The sequence below is a fragment of the Catharus ustulatus genome, chromosome 1, assembly GCF_009819885.2.
Source record: "Catharus ustulatus isolate bCatUst1 chromosome 1, bCatUst1.pri.v2, whole genome shotgun sequence".
Lineage (NCBI taxonomy): Eukaryota > Metazoa > Chordata > Aves > Passeriformes > Turdidae > Catharus > Catharus ustulatus.
In genome coordinates this window covers 140,130,766-140,145,724 of record NC_046221.1, presented here as the reverse complement: position 1 = coordinate 140,145,724, position 14,959 = coordinate 140,130,766, and the positions used below count along the sequence as shown (strand labels likewise).

At 43.8% G+C, this 14,959-nt stretch overlaps 1 protein-coding gene across 1 annotated transcript in view; it reads right to left on the bottom strand.

Moving 5' to 3' along the window:
• The window catches only part of GRHL2 (grainyhead like transcription factor 2), a 59,414-nt gene extending 45,766 nt beyond the window's left edge, over positions 1 to 13,648 (bottom strand). The window contains exons 1-3 of the mRNA XM_042779397.1: positions 13,611 to 13,648; positions 5,270 to 5,325; positions 2,092 to 2,324 (exon numbers count right to left, since the gene is read on the bottom strand). Of these exons, the coding sequence (XP_042635331.1) occupies positions 2,092 to 2,324; positions 5,270 to 5,325; positions 13,611 to 13,648 (327 nt within the window). The remainder of the gene's footprint in view (positions 1 to 2,091; positions 2,325 to 5,269; positions 5,326 to 13,610) is intronic.
• Between the last annotated feature and the right edge of the window lie 1,311 nt (positions 13,649 to 14,959).

Genomic DNA, 14,959 nt, shown 5'->3' with positions numbered 1-14,959 from the left:
AATTAGCTCACAATTAAAGAGCAAGAATAGACCTAAGAATGGGCAAAAGCCATGCTTTTTACTTTAAAATATTTTAAAGAAACATCAGAAAAACATCTGATTTTAGAGGAAAAACAGTATTACAGTGCACTCCAGTAGCCAATGATAACATCAACAATAACTACAAGACAGCACCACAGTCACAGAGTTCTATCTAGAGCTGTTCTTTCTTTTAGGGACATCCCTTTTCCCTGTTAAACATCCGGCTGGTTAAAAAACCTCTTTCATTTACTTTTTGAACTGGAATAAAAGCCACAGTTTACATATGTTGATTCCCCTTTTAAGACTATATATTTATCTCTGAATGAGGGTCTATGTATAGGTAAATATCACTACAAGAAAAAGGAAAAGTTAAATAAACCCAACAGTTAAATTCAAATAATTCCTACTGACAAAGTAATTCAAAAATATTATCCAGCATGTCAGAACAAATGAGCCAGATGATAAATAAGGGCAATTCATGAGTCTGGTGAACTGGAAGTCCTCTACACTTCCACCTTACAGCACAGATGGTAACTTTTAAGTTTGTGTTTAGGAGTATCAACAAGAGTAAACATTTCTTCCCTATTTAAGACAAAAATAGTTACGATTGAATGCTGAAAATAGTTTTTAGATGTTAATCCCACTTTATTACATCTGAACTCTAAGTCTTTTGCAACTGCCTACCCTGGAATAAGGAGCAGACATGCCTTTTAGAACATGGTTTTGAGAAGGAAAAGGACTATTTTCTGGTTTTATTACCAAAAAAACCCATCAGATTAATGAAATGCTGCATACAACAGTATTACTGAGAAACCAATACTCCAGATGCTCATACACACCCTTAGTTTTATAAATCCATATTAATTTCAGACTCTGGCACCGTGATAACTACGTCAAGCAGAGAAAAGGACCTTTTTTCTTTCTCACTGGGAACAGTTTTCTCTACTGACAACACACAAAAGCAAGGAGCATCTCTTGAAACATAACCAGCAAAGCAATTAAAACAATATTTAACCACAAGGTTGATATATGGCATCTTCCCTAAATCCCTTCTCCTGAAAGTTGAACCAATATCACAAAGATTACAAAGAGGAGTCCAATCATTAAAGGCATTCATATTAATAAGAACTAAAAGCAAAGGTTTTTAATTCCTATTCTTGTTATTTCATCATGAATTACAAGGGGACCTGGTATTGCTGTGCTGGCTTTCAAAGATCATCTGTCCAAGGCAGCCATACATGACTTAATTGTTCATTTCTCTGTAACTATTTCATACTCTAGTGCTTGGGATGCAACACAGATTCTGTTTGCAGAGTACCAAGGGGTCAGCATGGGTTCCAGAATGACATTTTTGCATTAACAAAGATGCACTCTGTAGGACTCTCCTCTGATTTTGGCAAAAATCTCAACCATAGCTTTACTTGAGCACTATGAAATACATACTTCTTTTAAAAAAGTTACCAAAATCATATGTAAAGCCCTGGGTTTAGGACATGACAAACTGAAACTGTGTCAGTGTTTTTCCTGTAAATTGACTTAGATCTCTGGCTCTGTGTCGAGCTCCATTTCTGTCCTGCAAATGCCCAGTGCAAGGGCTAGACCTCACTGTATGTTTGTATACAGCCTACTGCAATCATTATACAAACAAAAATAACATGGGAAACTGTCAGATGAGAGATACCCCAGTTAAAGAGCAAACTAAAACATGTGTGGAGTGGACCAGAAAAGCAGACAAATGTACAGATGGACAAGGTCTCCCTACTTGCACTTTTTAAAGAATATTTCAAGTATCATCCAATGTTCTTGCAAAGGAAGAAGAGCACTATGCTCAAAAAGAAAACATAGTAGAAAATTTAATATGGTAATTCTGATATTGCTTTTTTCTCTCCAGAATTAAATACATCAAAACTGTTTCAGATGGGCTTCCTATAACAGAATTGGTGCATGATGGCAACATTAGAGAGAAAAAAAAGATGCAGTGACTTCTGTCTTTGAAAACTGGCTCTTTTGATGCCTCTTAGAGTGGTCCCTGCTAGTGCAGCAGGGAAGGATAATGACAGAATTACCTACTTTATAATAGTCATACAATAGGCCAAGAGCAGCAGCACTGTCCTCATCACCATTTATGCTCATCATAGCCTTGGTAGCTGCTGTTAGGGGATTCTCCAAATACGACTTCCAGGCTTCATCTTCACTGGTGTAGGCTCGTCTGGTGTTGAATGAAGTGTCATTTGGCACTAAGGCCACAAGTCGCTTGTTACTGCATAGACAGGAAGAATAAAATTGTGATCCAGAAGGGATTACTTTATTCACAAGGCATGGTAAAGAACATCAAATAGCTCAATTAAAGTTATATGATTACATCAAGCAAGCATCTTTGTATTACACCTGGTAACAAATATTTATCAGCATTAGCTATCTTCAGCACTTAAATTTAAATGCGTGCAGATCTTGTGATAATAATTCAAATGTAGTTTTACTAATATATAGAGCAACAAAAATATTTTAAAACTATTTTTAAAAAATGAAGCAACAATATAAGAACATTTTGCCCAAGTATTTTTGCTACAGGTACACGTGATTAGCGGAAAAAGAAAATCCAACATTTAACTGACATAAGACATGAATGAAAAACAAGAAAAAACATCTAATACTAATCTAGAGTTCATCCAAACAGAGTATAGTTCAGTTTTCATTAAGTGGGTACACCTTAAAATTAAGCTATTCTCTGCTTCTAGAATGCAACTTGTCAGTAATTTCAGGGAAGTTTTTTGTAACAGGTCATGAACAGTAGGTCCAGTGGATGGAACAGAAATAAACATATTTGGTCTCAATTCACACTTTATCACTCCTCACATCTAGTTATAAACCTATGGTAACACACACAAGGACCATTAGTGAGTGGCATTTGCAGCAAAGCAGTTTCCTCCAGCCCGAAAGTGGTACAAACTGACCAGTGCTCACGTACACTGCAGGAGAAGTTGCTGCACCACAGCTATGGCTGAAACTTCCAGTATAATGGAAACATAAATGAAGATAATAGCACCTGCATTTGCAAACTGTTCAACAAACTTATTGATAAAAGTACTGCATTTTAAAAAAAAGTTGCAGGTCTATTACATAAGACAGTAGGCAAACAGATTAGGCATGGGAAATAGTGGAGTGAGGGGTGTGCTGCTTCGTGGGTGTTACAAGAGCACTGTGAAGAATTGTGGCTCAAGTTACAAGTATGACAATGAAACTTTCAATACGTTACACCTTACAAATTTGAAAGCTATAGAGAATGGAAGAATAACTAAATTAGTGACTTAACTGGTACCTATCTTCCACATAAAAGCCAGTTTAGTAGTCAATCTCCTCTTTCTGCTCTGCCCTACCTGCACTAGTGCCAGCTCCACAGATCTAACCCAACCAACTGCTGCTGTTGCACAGAGAGTGGCATTTAAACTGCGCAAACAAGACTTTTATTTGTTTTCAGCATTTGATAAAAGCACAACTGAACCCACGCAGTAAATGCTCTTGGATGCCGGGAGCATGCCTTGCCTGGCCCCCAAGCTGCAGTGACCGGCAGCAGGCTGGGGCATCGCCAGAACTCCCCTGTGCTGCAAGCCCAACCTGCAAGTGCGTGCTCCAGTGTTTAAGGAAGAGGAAGGGAATGGTGGAGATTATAATCTCTATGGTACAAAGCACTGTTTATAAGTTTCTTTATTTAATGAAAAACAAAATAATCCATGTGGTACACAGAGCACAATTTTATGAGCTCTGTGGGGGAAGAGAGCATTTCATAGCTTCGTATCAGAAAATACAGCTAACTAGAGTATTGGTGCTATTTTCCTTTAATATAAAGTAATTAGACTTCCGGAAACTTTTTTTTATTTTTTTGAGGACCCTTCTGCCTGGCTTTTGCTGAAGAGTTTTGTGCCTCTTGTTTTCACGTATACATTTGTGTTGTTACGGGTTTGCTTCAGCAAGTGAAGCCAAGCATAAATCAGGAGCCCAAGGAAATACAGAGAGAACTGCTAGGTCTGCTTGCCTTTTCAATACCTTATTGTTAGCAACTCAAATCAGATTTGCAAAAGCCCTGCTGTTTGTGCCAGAGGTAGCTGAGGGCCTGTTTCCACTGTGGAGTAGTCAATTCTCCCTGGCTCAGAAGCAATTATTCCAAGCAAGGATTCTCCTTTCCTCAACAAAGCTCCCCTTCAGCTAAATCCGGGCTGTTTCACCACATGGGCGGCTGCCCATTGCAACGCACAAAATCCCGCTCGCCCTTCTTCCTGTAGCAATCTTCCCTTAAAATCAAAAGCTGCCTTTTGTTACTCTGAACGCTCACAGCCCTGCGACGGTCATGAGTGACTTGTGAGCACTACAGTCAGCACGATCCGTTTCAAAACACACCTTCTATGGCTTGGGCTGTGCTTGTCTGTAAAAATGCTGGAGGGGAGGAGTCAACTTCTGCTGCTCTAACTTAGCCAAGAAGATCTTAAAGTAACGACCAGAGTGCAGTCTCTCAGAAGTGTGTACCTGATTGTGTTGGGGATGAGCCAAAGCAAAGGGGATTCATGCTCTAGAAACAGCAACTCAGTAAGTTAACAGTTGGGATGGTTGGAAAGGCACAGATGCATAGACATAGAGCCTTCCCAACATCTCTCCAGAGCATGTTGTTTCTAAAAACTCAGGTTTTCACATTTGAAAACAAAGTATCTGTCTCCTCTGCCTTGAGAGATGGTCTGCAGCATAATCAACTGACACACTCGTCGTGTTTACTCTGCAAACAGACTGAAACAATAGCACTAAGAAAAATAAAACACTTCCTCATCACCCCTATCCCTGTAATCAGCTCTGTGGGAGGTTAATGGTCAGAGCTAATTATCATGATTTCGCATAGTCAATCATTTCAAAGATTTTAGCCAAAGCAGCCAGCCAAAACAATTGGGCCCGCTTAAAGAAAACTTCTTTATTAAATAAGGCCGTTTAGATGAGAGGGAGAGTTTCTCTGAAGAAATGAGATTTGTGCATGCACACACACTCCCTTGCCTTTTTGCACATCTACGGAACCTCCTTGGATGATTTCAGTTAAATATGACAGAGAGGTAGCAAAGTCCTCCATAATCAGAGGAGATAAACACATTGTATTTTAATATAGGCCAAGAAAATCCAACATTCTAAGTGAAGCTCTACATAGATAAGCTCCCCTGGTCCTGTCAGCCGTACTTCCATGCCAGGGCAGCCCCGTCTGTTCCAGCCGTACAACTGATGACAGCTGGCACTGCTTGGGAGGAGAGCGACTCTGGTGGTACCTGGACCCTGTGGAAGACAAAGGGTGACACCCACGAGCAGCAGCAAGCCCACTGTAGAGCTGCTCTGACCATCGCAGCTGAAAGAAAAGCCTAGTTTGAAGCCTGCAATTAGCAGATCCATAGATCTGTGAATCTTATCAAAGGCTGAAAATCCATCAGTGACCACATCCACCAAGAACCACACATTTAAGGAAGAAAGATAGGCCAAGATTGCAAGACTCCCACTCAACCCGACCAGCAACATCAGCGAATACCCGGTGTAGCCCCAGTCGCACCTAAAAAGCTGCTTAAGAGCAGAGAACAAGAGTAATGCCTGCTGTGCCCATTCCTTACCCGGGCCAGCCCACCACCCCTCTAGCTGGGAGTCAGGGTGTGTGCTAACCAGAACACAGCTGTGAGGGACGCACTCGTACAAGCTGAAAGCACACCCTGATTTTATCACGGAGAAAGAGCTGAAAAAAATCAGGGTACTTTGTGTCTAAAAAGTAAATGTTTCCTTTCAAGCTACCACTTGAGCTCCTCGTGAATGCAAAATGTTTCCATTGTTTTATGTCAAACAGGAGTGTGCGAGAGTGAAAGGTATTTTCTGGGCAGTGGTCTAGCTAGGAACCAGATTGCTCTGACACGGGAGCATTTATGTCAAGACTAAACTTCAGACGGCCTTTCTTGAGCAAAATCTTTTTTTTTCTCCCCACTGCTTAGTAGAGATTTTCCTGTTCATACCATCCAAAATTATTTGTGTGTTTTCACAAGACATACATAAATTTTCCAGACTAACAGCAGTTAGTGATTTTTTTAACTTTTTGACAATTGAAGATTATGGAATTTTATAAAACATATAAAAGTGTAGTGTATAAAGATATCCAAAACTTCGTTTCATTTCAGTTACTATAGTACAACAATGTAAACTGGAGAGGTACATCGTACTTAACATCAATAAATCAGCTAAATGGAAAGGGCCAGCCTTTCAAGCTCTTCCTCGGATTAAAGATAATGAACATATAACAGTCAACCCTTGAGGCTATAAAATCCTACTAGAGGCAAATTCTCACCCAACTTGATGCAATTTTCGAATTAGCTTACAATGAATCAGAATTGCCCATTAACACACTCGTGAACAGTGGTAAAAGGCTGGGAGACCAGAGTTTCCTTTTTATTCAGAAACAAGGTGTCCTGCCTGCCACTGTCTCAAAACCAATTTTGATGCTCAAGAGCTTTCTCTTGAATTTGCGAAGTTCAAGCAACCCTCAACTTCTCAGCTATATCTGCCACTGAGCATAGAGCAGACTGATGCAGCCACGCTGCATCAAGTACATCTGCATCCTGCTCCATCACATGCTCATGCAGTTGGCACACTAATGGGAAAGAAAACCTCTTCCTACCTACCCCACATCTTTTGCTTTCCCTAGGAGATTCAACCCTGAAATCCAAAGCAGATTGTTTAAACTGCCAAGGTGGGCACCTAGCCCAGGCATTTTCATTTTTTAACTGTGGGGTGTTTTGTTTTTTGTTTGACATTGTATTTGTTCTTAAAAAAAAAAAAAGTTACAATCAAGCTGCTCCACGAATATACATGCAGACTTCTTCACCCCCTGAGAATGCAAAAAGACCTTCCCCTCCCTGCAGAGGCTAGGGGCCAGATGGGAACACACATTACTTGTGAGGCAGGAAAACAGGAGAGGTTCCAGTTCCCGGATTTCAGCCCAGGCCTGAGCCTGCCCATTCTTACACGGGTCAATAAGAGCACCAGGCACTTCTGCACACATCATCTGCAAACTGCTCCTTCAAGAGAAGGAATACAAGGCTTTGGTCCATACAGCTGTTACAGAGCATCCTGAAATTTTAGCTCTAGTCAAATAACTGGAAAAGGCAAGACAGACTCATGGCACCCTCGTTCCCAGCCCAGCAAATGATAAATATCCTATGGCCTTGATAAGCTCCTCATTAGTTGCATGATAAGGTGACCAGGGCAACTGTCTCCAATCTGCAAGTGCTGGGAGAAACAAATTCTAAAACAAGACTCGAGCCAAAGGGACCAATTCTGCTTGCGCACAGAGAAGCATCACACACCATGGTGCATTCTGGTCTTTCTTCCAGTGCAAAGTCACAGAGATGGTGAACTTGTTGAACACCCATGTTTCATTTGGTGTAACAAAAGGTATAGGAGCTCTAGACACATCCAAGAACCAGAAAAGAGAGCAGAAGTTCCCACTTCAGTTTTGACACAACTAAGGAGGGCAGAGTATGATCATTCACAAACATTTCAGTAGCTCTCAATCCTTCTGTAAGCTTATTTTACACTTACACAAATCTTAGCTGTAAGACAACTATAAAATAGATCTAGAACAGATGTTAATGCAATTTATCTTAAAACTAATGCACATACATATGAATTCACAGGCACAAAATGAAGCACTATGACCATTTTAAATGAAGGACAGATCTCACAGAAATTGCAAGTTAAACTACAAATTCCAGATCATAAATTTCTGCCTGTGCTCATTACACACAGAAGTATAAATCAAAGCTAGTCCTAGTGCTTGAAACCATTTGTTTCGAAGATTCTAATGTTAGTTTTGGCCTAAGTTTACTACATTCAGAATACTACTTTGCCTATTTCACATAAAGTTAAAAACAAAACAAAAAACAAACAAAATACCATGAAAAAAAAACCCACAACTTATGTGGCTCACTGCAAGTTTTGATTTATTTAGTTTTAAAAAAAACCTTGAGACTTGTCAGAATCTATTGCCAAAATGTATAATTAAATAGTCTGCAATATTGTTATTTCAATTAGATAATAGGATTCTGTTAAGACTACAAAGGAGCACAAACATTTAAGAACAGGAAAATTATGGTCCATGTTTCTCAGTATTTTGTCTTTCACAGTCAACAATCACACCATTCCCAGAAGCACAACAGGTCTCAAAATGTACCTAACCCAATCTAGTGACTATATAAATACACAAATGAGTTGAGAGTGAAGAAAAAAAAAAAAAAAAATCAAAGCATTTAGACCACCAGGGAACAAAAAAGGTAAGATGCCCTCTGGCCCAGAAGTCCATACCAAGGAAAAAACTCCCATTAAAAAGGTTGAGTCATTTTGCCTTCTAATGAATGCAAGTTTGGGACTCTTGCAATTTTAGGACAATTTTACTTTTTGAGCACAAGACAAATATGAACAAGATTACACATGTGAAATGATTAAAAGAATTTACCATCACTAAACACTCAGAGAGGAAGTAAAATAATATATTAAGAAGAGTAACAATGAATGGCAAAACAAACTAGTTTAACAATTAGATGCCTAGTAGAGGTTTTATTTGTTTTTACTCCGAACCAAAATAACTTGAGCATGCAGTGATGATCAAGAGATTAAAACAAATGGGTGATTCATTAACATTGACAAAAAATTATTTTTAACTATGTCAAAGCAGAAGTAAGAAAAAGAAATCTGATACAAGGTTTAAACACATACAATAAATGCCTACTGAGGACTAGTTCAAGTAAGCAATTACTTACCCTGGGACAGACTTTTTATAACTATGACTTCAGAGACTTTTTTTGTTTCACCTGAAATAAGATATTATTTCTACCAATCTTTTATTACTCATGTACTAAGCCTGTTGCTTTTTTTTTTAATCAAGACAGAGTCTCACAAAAAAGGACAGGTTTTAGTACATTTAAAAAAAAATCACTGACATCTCAAAAAATGAGGAAAAACTTGAAGCTCACAGCATTCCTGCAGGAGCTGACAGAATTGATCAGAATTAGCAATTATTTAGCAGTTTCATGGCAGGCCATGCTGTTTTCCTAAGAAGAGTACTTCAAGTGTGCATAGCACCCAAGGTTGCCGTAGCTGACTTGAAGCAGCAAGAAGCAGGCTGTAAAATTAAAAACAGGTCATGACCAGGCTGCCCAGACCTCCTGCAATTTAACCTGACCCTTGGTCCTGTGGTCTTTATTCATCCACTGCTTCCACAGAGTTAATGGAAATGGAATAGTTACTGCACTGATAGCACTGATCGCTGCTTTTTCAGGATATCAAATATTTTATGCACCCAGAAGGAACACATGAATTCAATGAGTAAACCTGGGAGTCAAGATTTCCCACAAATATTTTTAAAAGGACGACAAATCCAAAAATATACTTCATAGAACTACTTAAATACATCATTATGGAATATACCATTTCCTCCCCAAATCAGAAAAATTAACAAATCTATATATTAAAAAATATAACTATAAATAGATGCACATATATAAAATAAATCTATATACACAATCTTTGATGTTTGAGACATACTCTCAAGCTGTAGATATATTGCAATATTTGACTTCACAGTTCAGGTGTACTTAATACGGTTTCCTTGGTTAAATATTTTGTAAGCAACCACTGTCTTTTTTTATGATGTCAGCACTGTAAAAGAACAGAACAGTACCCCTGTATACTAAGATGTCTGAAATAATTACTTCTTTTAATTAGCTAGTACTGTCCTAATCGCTGATCAAAATCTTATAAAGATTTATCCCAGGATTAATTCCTAGATCAGCATTTGAAAGTGCTATTTTGTGTATGTACAGAAAAAAGAAGAACTTAATTGGCTGCTTCATAATAAAAAAATAAATACTTAAGGTAACCACTGCACAGGATTAATATTTGTGAAAACGTTTGCAACAAACATCAACTGATGTAATATCATTTCCCCTTCAGACATCCCAGCCAAAACAGGGAAGATGATGTCCCTGCTGACCTTTCCACGGGGAAGAGGTTATGGGATCATTACAATCAAGTTAAAGTGACCTGGAAAAATCCCCTCCCTCCTCCTCAGCTTTGATCTTCAGTCAGGTCTCAGACTCCAGCACCAGAGAGACAGTAAACAGCAAGATCTAACTATATGCTACTCTTACTCCTCTCACTTAAGCTATGGTCGAAAGTTCTATGAAGTTCTGCACACTGATTTTGCACCTTCCTTGCACAGAAATGGTTTTCTAGGGTTTTCATGTGACAGCATGTCTGGCATTCAAAAAGCACAACTACTAAACACATCTAATTTCTATTTCTCCATTTTTTCCCAGAAGAGTAACACTTCGGAAAATTAATGTTACTGGATGCCCTATTCAGACAACTGGCTGTGGGGGAAAAAAATATTAAGTGATTTGTCACCTAATTGCTACTTAAATCTGCTGATAGGAAACGTGTTTGACCCTCAAAGAAAAACATTAAGAACAAAACAAAGAATCATACTGTAAATTACAAATCCCCTTTGCGTTATAGGAGTAGATCCTTAAGTTAAACATTACGAAGGCAGTAACTTTACACACCGAGGAGAAAACAGTGAATCAAAAATACCCTGTGAAGAGCCCTAGATCAATTTCTGCCACAGACACTACCAAGCAGCGAGCTGGATGTGAACATGCCTCCACTGACACACGGGAACAGGTCTAAACCCATTCCCACCTACGGGCTTGCTCTCCACTCGGTTATTTACCTACAAGCATATGCTGCGCTGCAGACCCAGGCTGCCCCAAGCCCTCCTTTATGTGGGCAGTCTGAGCACGCCCCAGCCGCGGCTACTTGGTGTCCTGAATAGCTGTGCACACCCTGGGCTGTTGTTAGCCTGACAGGGGGCAGGCAGGCAGCTGCCAGCCCGCAGAGAGCCACGGCAGCCCGCGTGCTGGGGCCTGCCACCAGCCTGCCCTTCCAGCAACTGCTGTCCCAGCCCACCTGGGCCTTCACACAACTCCAGGAGCAGCAGGGACACAGCCGTGGGTTTACGAGACAGATCCCAAATGGTTGCAAATTGCTGCTCCTCATTCGCAGAAGTGCAGTCAATTTACAAACCCAGTTAAGTCTCACAAGTGGTGAGCTCACTGATTCACTCCACTAATGCTCTAGACTCTGGAGTTTTGCAGTGATCACTTTATATACTACAAAAGAACAACTTCAGCCTATAAATGCAGAAGTGTATCCTAGAACCGCCTTTTCACCCTGCACAAGGGATGCTCCCTCCTTCCCACCCTATGTCCCTCAGCCTTCATCAATCCCCAGGTTCCCCTCAAAGGATCTGGAAATTGGATAACAATGGAAGCAGCAGCACAGACCTAGAAAACACTCAAGAGTGGGAGGGACACACATTTCCCTCTGCAGATACTATAGTTTGAACAGTTATATTCTTAACACCTGCCATTTGCTTGCACCCCTGCTGCATAATGAACCCACACTGATGACAAAAATAACCTCAACTCTGAGACAGTTCTCTAGCTGCACAACAGCTCTACTGACACAGCTGAGAGGGTGGAACAGAGGCAGGAACAAGTGGCCACAGCCTGCTTAAATCGGTATTACCTCTGAAAAATGCATGTGCAATCATGCCTTATCTCTCCTGACCCCAGAGGTTGTGGAAACAAGCAGACAAAACCCAGCTTAGGCAGAAAGACTAAAGGGAAAGACAGGGAGATAGGTGTACTATCTTCAGGATAATCTCCCCTTCCAAGCTCCTCAGTTAGCATGAGAATCAAACACCTGGTTCTTTAGCATTTTCACCTAACTGCCCCCCTTAAAGCACTACAGAACCTGTCCTTACTGCTCCCTCCAAAAGAGGGACACCGCAGGCATCTCTATGTAATAGTGCAGAAGGGTCTATCACCTCTCCAGAAATGCCAGCAATGTATTTTTCCACACTTTCTATATCCCCTCCCATGCTTAGTCCTCTATAGCAGCATTTTAGTAGCACAAGCCCCACAGAAACACGTCCAATGACTCTGACAAATTAACTGACTTCAAAATAATGAGCTCCACTCTCCAGTCTTGCCTGTAGGGAAGATCTGGTTTTAAGTAAAAGAAAGGCCATGTGGAGAATAATGCACTCTCTAGATTAGATTCTAATTGGATATAATTAGAACCTTAAAAAAAACACCAAAAAACCTTCCCAAGCAAACTCCTCGCGCCAGTTTATTATCTCATTCCATCTGGTCATCTCTTCTGGAAACAAATGTATTTGTCTTCTCATGTTACACTTGCCTATAGAGAGCACAGGGGATTTCTTTACTCTCCATTTCCTTTTCAAATTCCTACCTATCACCTATGAATTTTCTAAACAACTTAACTAGTAACTGATCACAGGCATACCTGCAATGGAGCAAGTGCTGTTACTTGAGGCTGCATGCTCTGCACTGCTCTTAAGTTCCTCACTGTGGTAACAGCAGCAGCACTACACAGAGCAGGGCATGAAAAGCATTAATCTCCAGTCTCAGTAGCTTACACGTTTGCCATGTTGTTGCTGTTGGAAAGGAAGGATAGTCCAGCATCTCAGTAGCATCCCAGATCCAGAGGGAAACCACTTATGCCCTAGTTTGTTACATGACTTGTGTTTCCTCTCCACTGTTTTTCTGATTCAAAGCCGACGCTGGTGTGAAGTTGCTCTTCTGACCCCCTCCATACACACACCTTTCCATATTCCCCTCCCACTCCCATTAACTGCCCTTGATCTGCCGCAGCCTCGTTTCTGGCTGCTGAAACTACTGGCAACTACGTTTAGGCAGGAAGTAACTTACAGGCCTTTTTCACCTTCACACGCTCTGGAACTGCCCGTTGCTTTGGGATGCCCTCTATCACCGCTTATCAGCTCTTCCACAGTTAATTTGGTTCCCCTCCCAACCGAACGATTGCTCTTTCAGCTTCTCCTTCACTCACCCGCACCCCTCAGGGCTCTGTCCTTATTCCCTTCTTCTCGCTTTAATCATTTACTGCTCTAATCTGGCCACCTAAGGCATTAGTTCCCATCCCAGGTCAAACGAACTCCTAAACGCCATTCTCATCTCCTGCCCGAATCACTTTAATTTCATGTCAGTAGCTACCTTCGTGCAACCCCACTGTCAGCTGACGTTTGAAAAGGCCAGGTCTCATATTTTTGTTTACTCTTTCTCCTCTGAACCGTCCTGTCTCTTCCCTATCCGGGGACCCACCCCGGCTGTGTTCTTTTGCCGGGTAATCTCCTTCTTTCACTCTTTGACAGGCAGGTTGTCACCAAGCCTGTCTCCAACATCAGACTCCTCCTCTCCACCTCCTCTGGCACAAAGGCTCTGGGGAGCCCAACCAGGGCTGGCACCTGAGCAACACCGAACGTAGCCGAGCTCACACCCGTGTTTGGGGCACTCCTACCTGCACCAGGGCAGCAAACAAAACAGCCACCTCCCGCCCTCCATCTTCCTTGCCCCGTAACTCTCGCCAGCCGCCTCCTGCAGAAGCACCCGAGCAGGGAAAATGGCCTTCCCGCCTGGCTGCCTCACGGCGGCTCTGGGCGCCACGCCGAGCCACCCGCCGCCATGGCGGGAGCGCGGCACGGCCTGTGCGAGTTATTTCCCGGGGGTGGATAACCCAGCCCCGGCCGGGCCCGGATAACCCAGCCCCGGCCGGGCCCGCTCGGCACCGGGCTGGCAGGAGCGGCGCACGGGGCTGCGGCCTCCGCGCCCCCCGACGGCGCTCCCCGTCCCGGGGACACCGAGCCCACCGCCGGCCCCTCCGTGTCCCGGGGAGAGCCCGGCACCAGGGCCGGCGGCCCCGGGAGACAACGGGGTGCCCCTGCAACGCCGCTCTGTCCCGGCCTCGCTGCCGCCAGGCCTGGGCGGGAGAGGGGCTGCGGCGGGCCCGGGCCAGCGGGAGCGGGAGGCTTCCCTCTGTTCTTCATCCTTCTCCTTCGCTACTGGGAAAGTTACTTTTTAACTCCGCCGGTCTCCGGGCAGCCGCGGGCCCGCCCGGGCGTCCCGCCGGGAAAACAAGGTCAGGACGGCGAGGCAGAAGGCGCCGCATGGGGCGGCCGGGGAGCACCTGGGCCGAGGCGGGGCCTTCCTCCGCCGCCCGGGCCCCCTGCCCCAGCCGAGGGGAGGAAAATGGCCGAACCCGGCCCTCTGGGGATAAAAGCCCTTTGTTGCGCCAGCACAAAAGCTAAGAAGCGCTTTACGTCCGAGGCCTTCGGCGGGCGGAGGCCGCTCTGCTCTTCCAGGGCCAGGAGCTCTCTGTCACGAAAAGCGACCCTCGAGGTGAGGGGTGGAGGGGGAACCAAAATAACACAAACAAATAAATAAAAACCTAAACTAAAAGGGGAGCTTAACAAATAATCGCGCAGCCCCACGGCCAGGCAGAGAGCGAGGTGCGGGACCGTGAGGCGCAGCCTCGTCCTCGGGCGCTGCGGAGTGTCTGTGCGCCCGCTGCGGCGTGGCTGCGGGAGGAGAGCGGGGAGCAGAGCCGTCCCGGCGGGTCCGCGCCCGCCGCCAGCCGCGGGGAGCACGGCCAGCCCGGCGGGCCGCCCCGCGCAGCGGGCGCAGCGGCGTGCCTGCGATCACTTACTTGTCCGTCTCTTGTGACATGTTTGATCCAATGAACTCTCTCCCCTTTTCCCGGTGCCTCCGTCTGCCTGGCGGAACTGGACTTTCAGGTCTGTGCAGGTGAAGGTGTGCGTGTGAACGCCCGGGACGGCAGAACCAGAGCTACTGGTAATTCTGCTTTCCTTCCCCCCCTCTCCCGGCTCCACAGCCAGCCGCCGAGGCAGGACAGGTAGAGCCCCCTCCCCCTGGCATGTGGGGAGCGGCGGGGCTGGGGCGCCGGCGGGGCTCGGCACGGGAGAGCGGCCGGGCCGGGC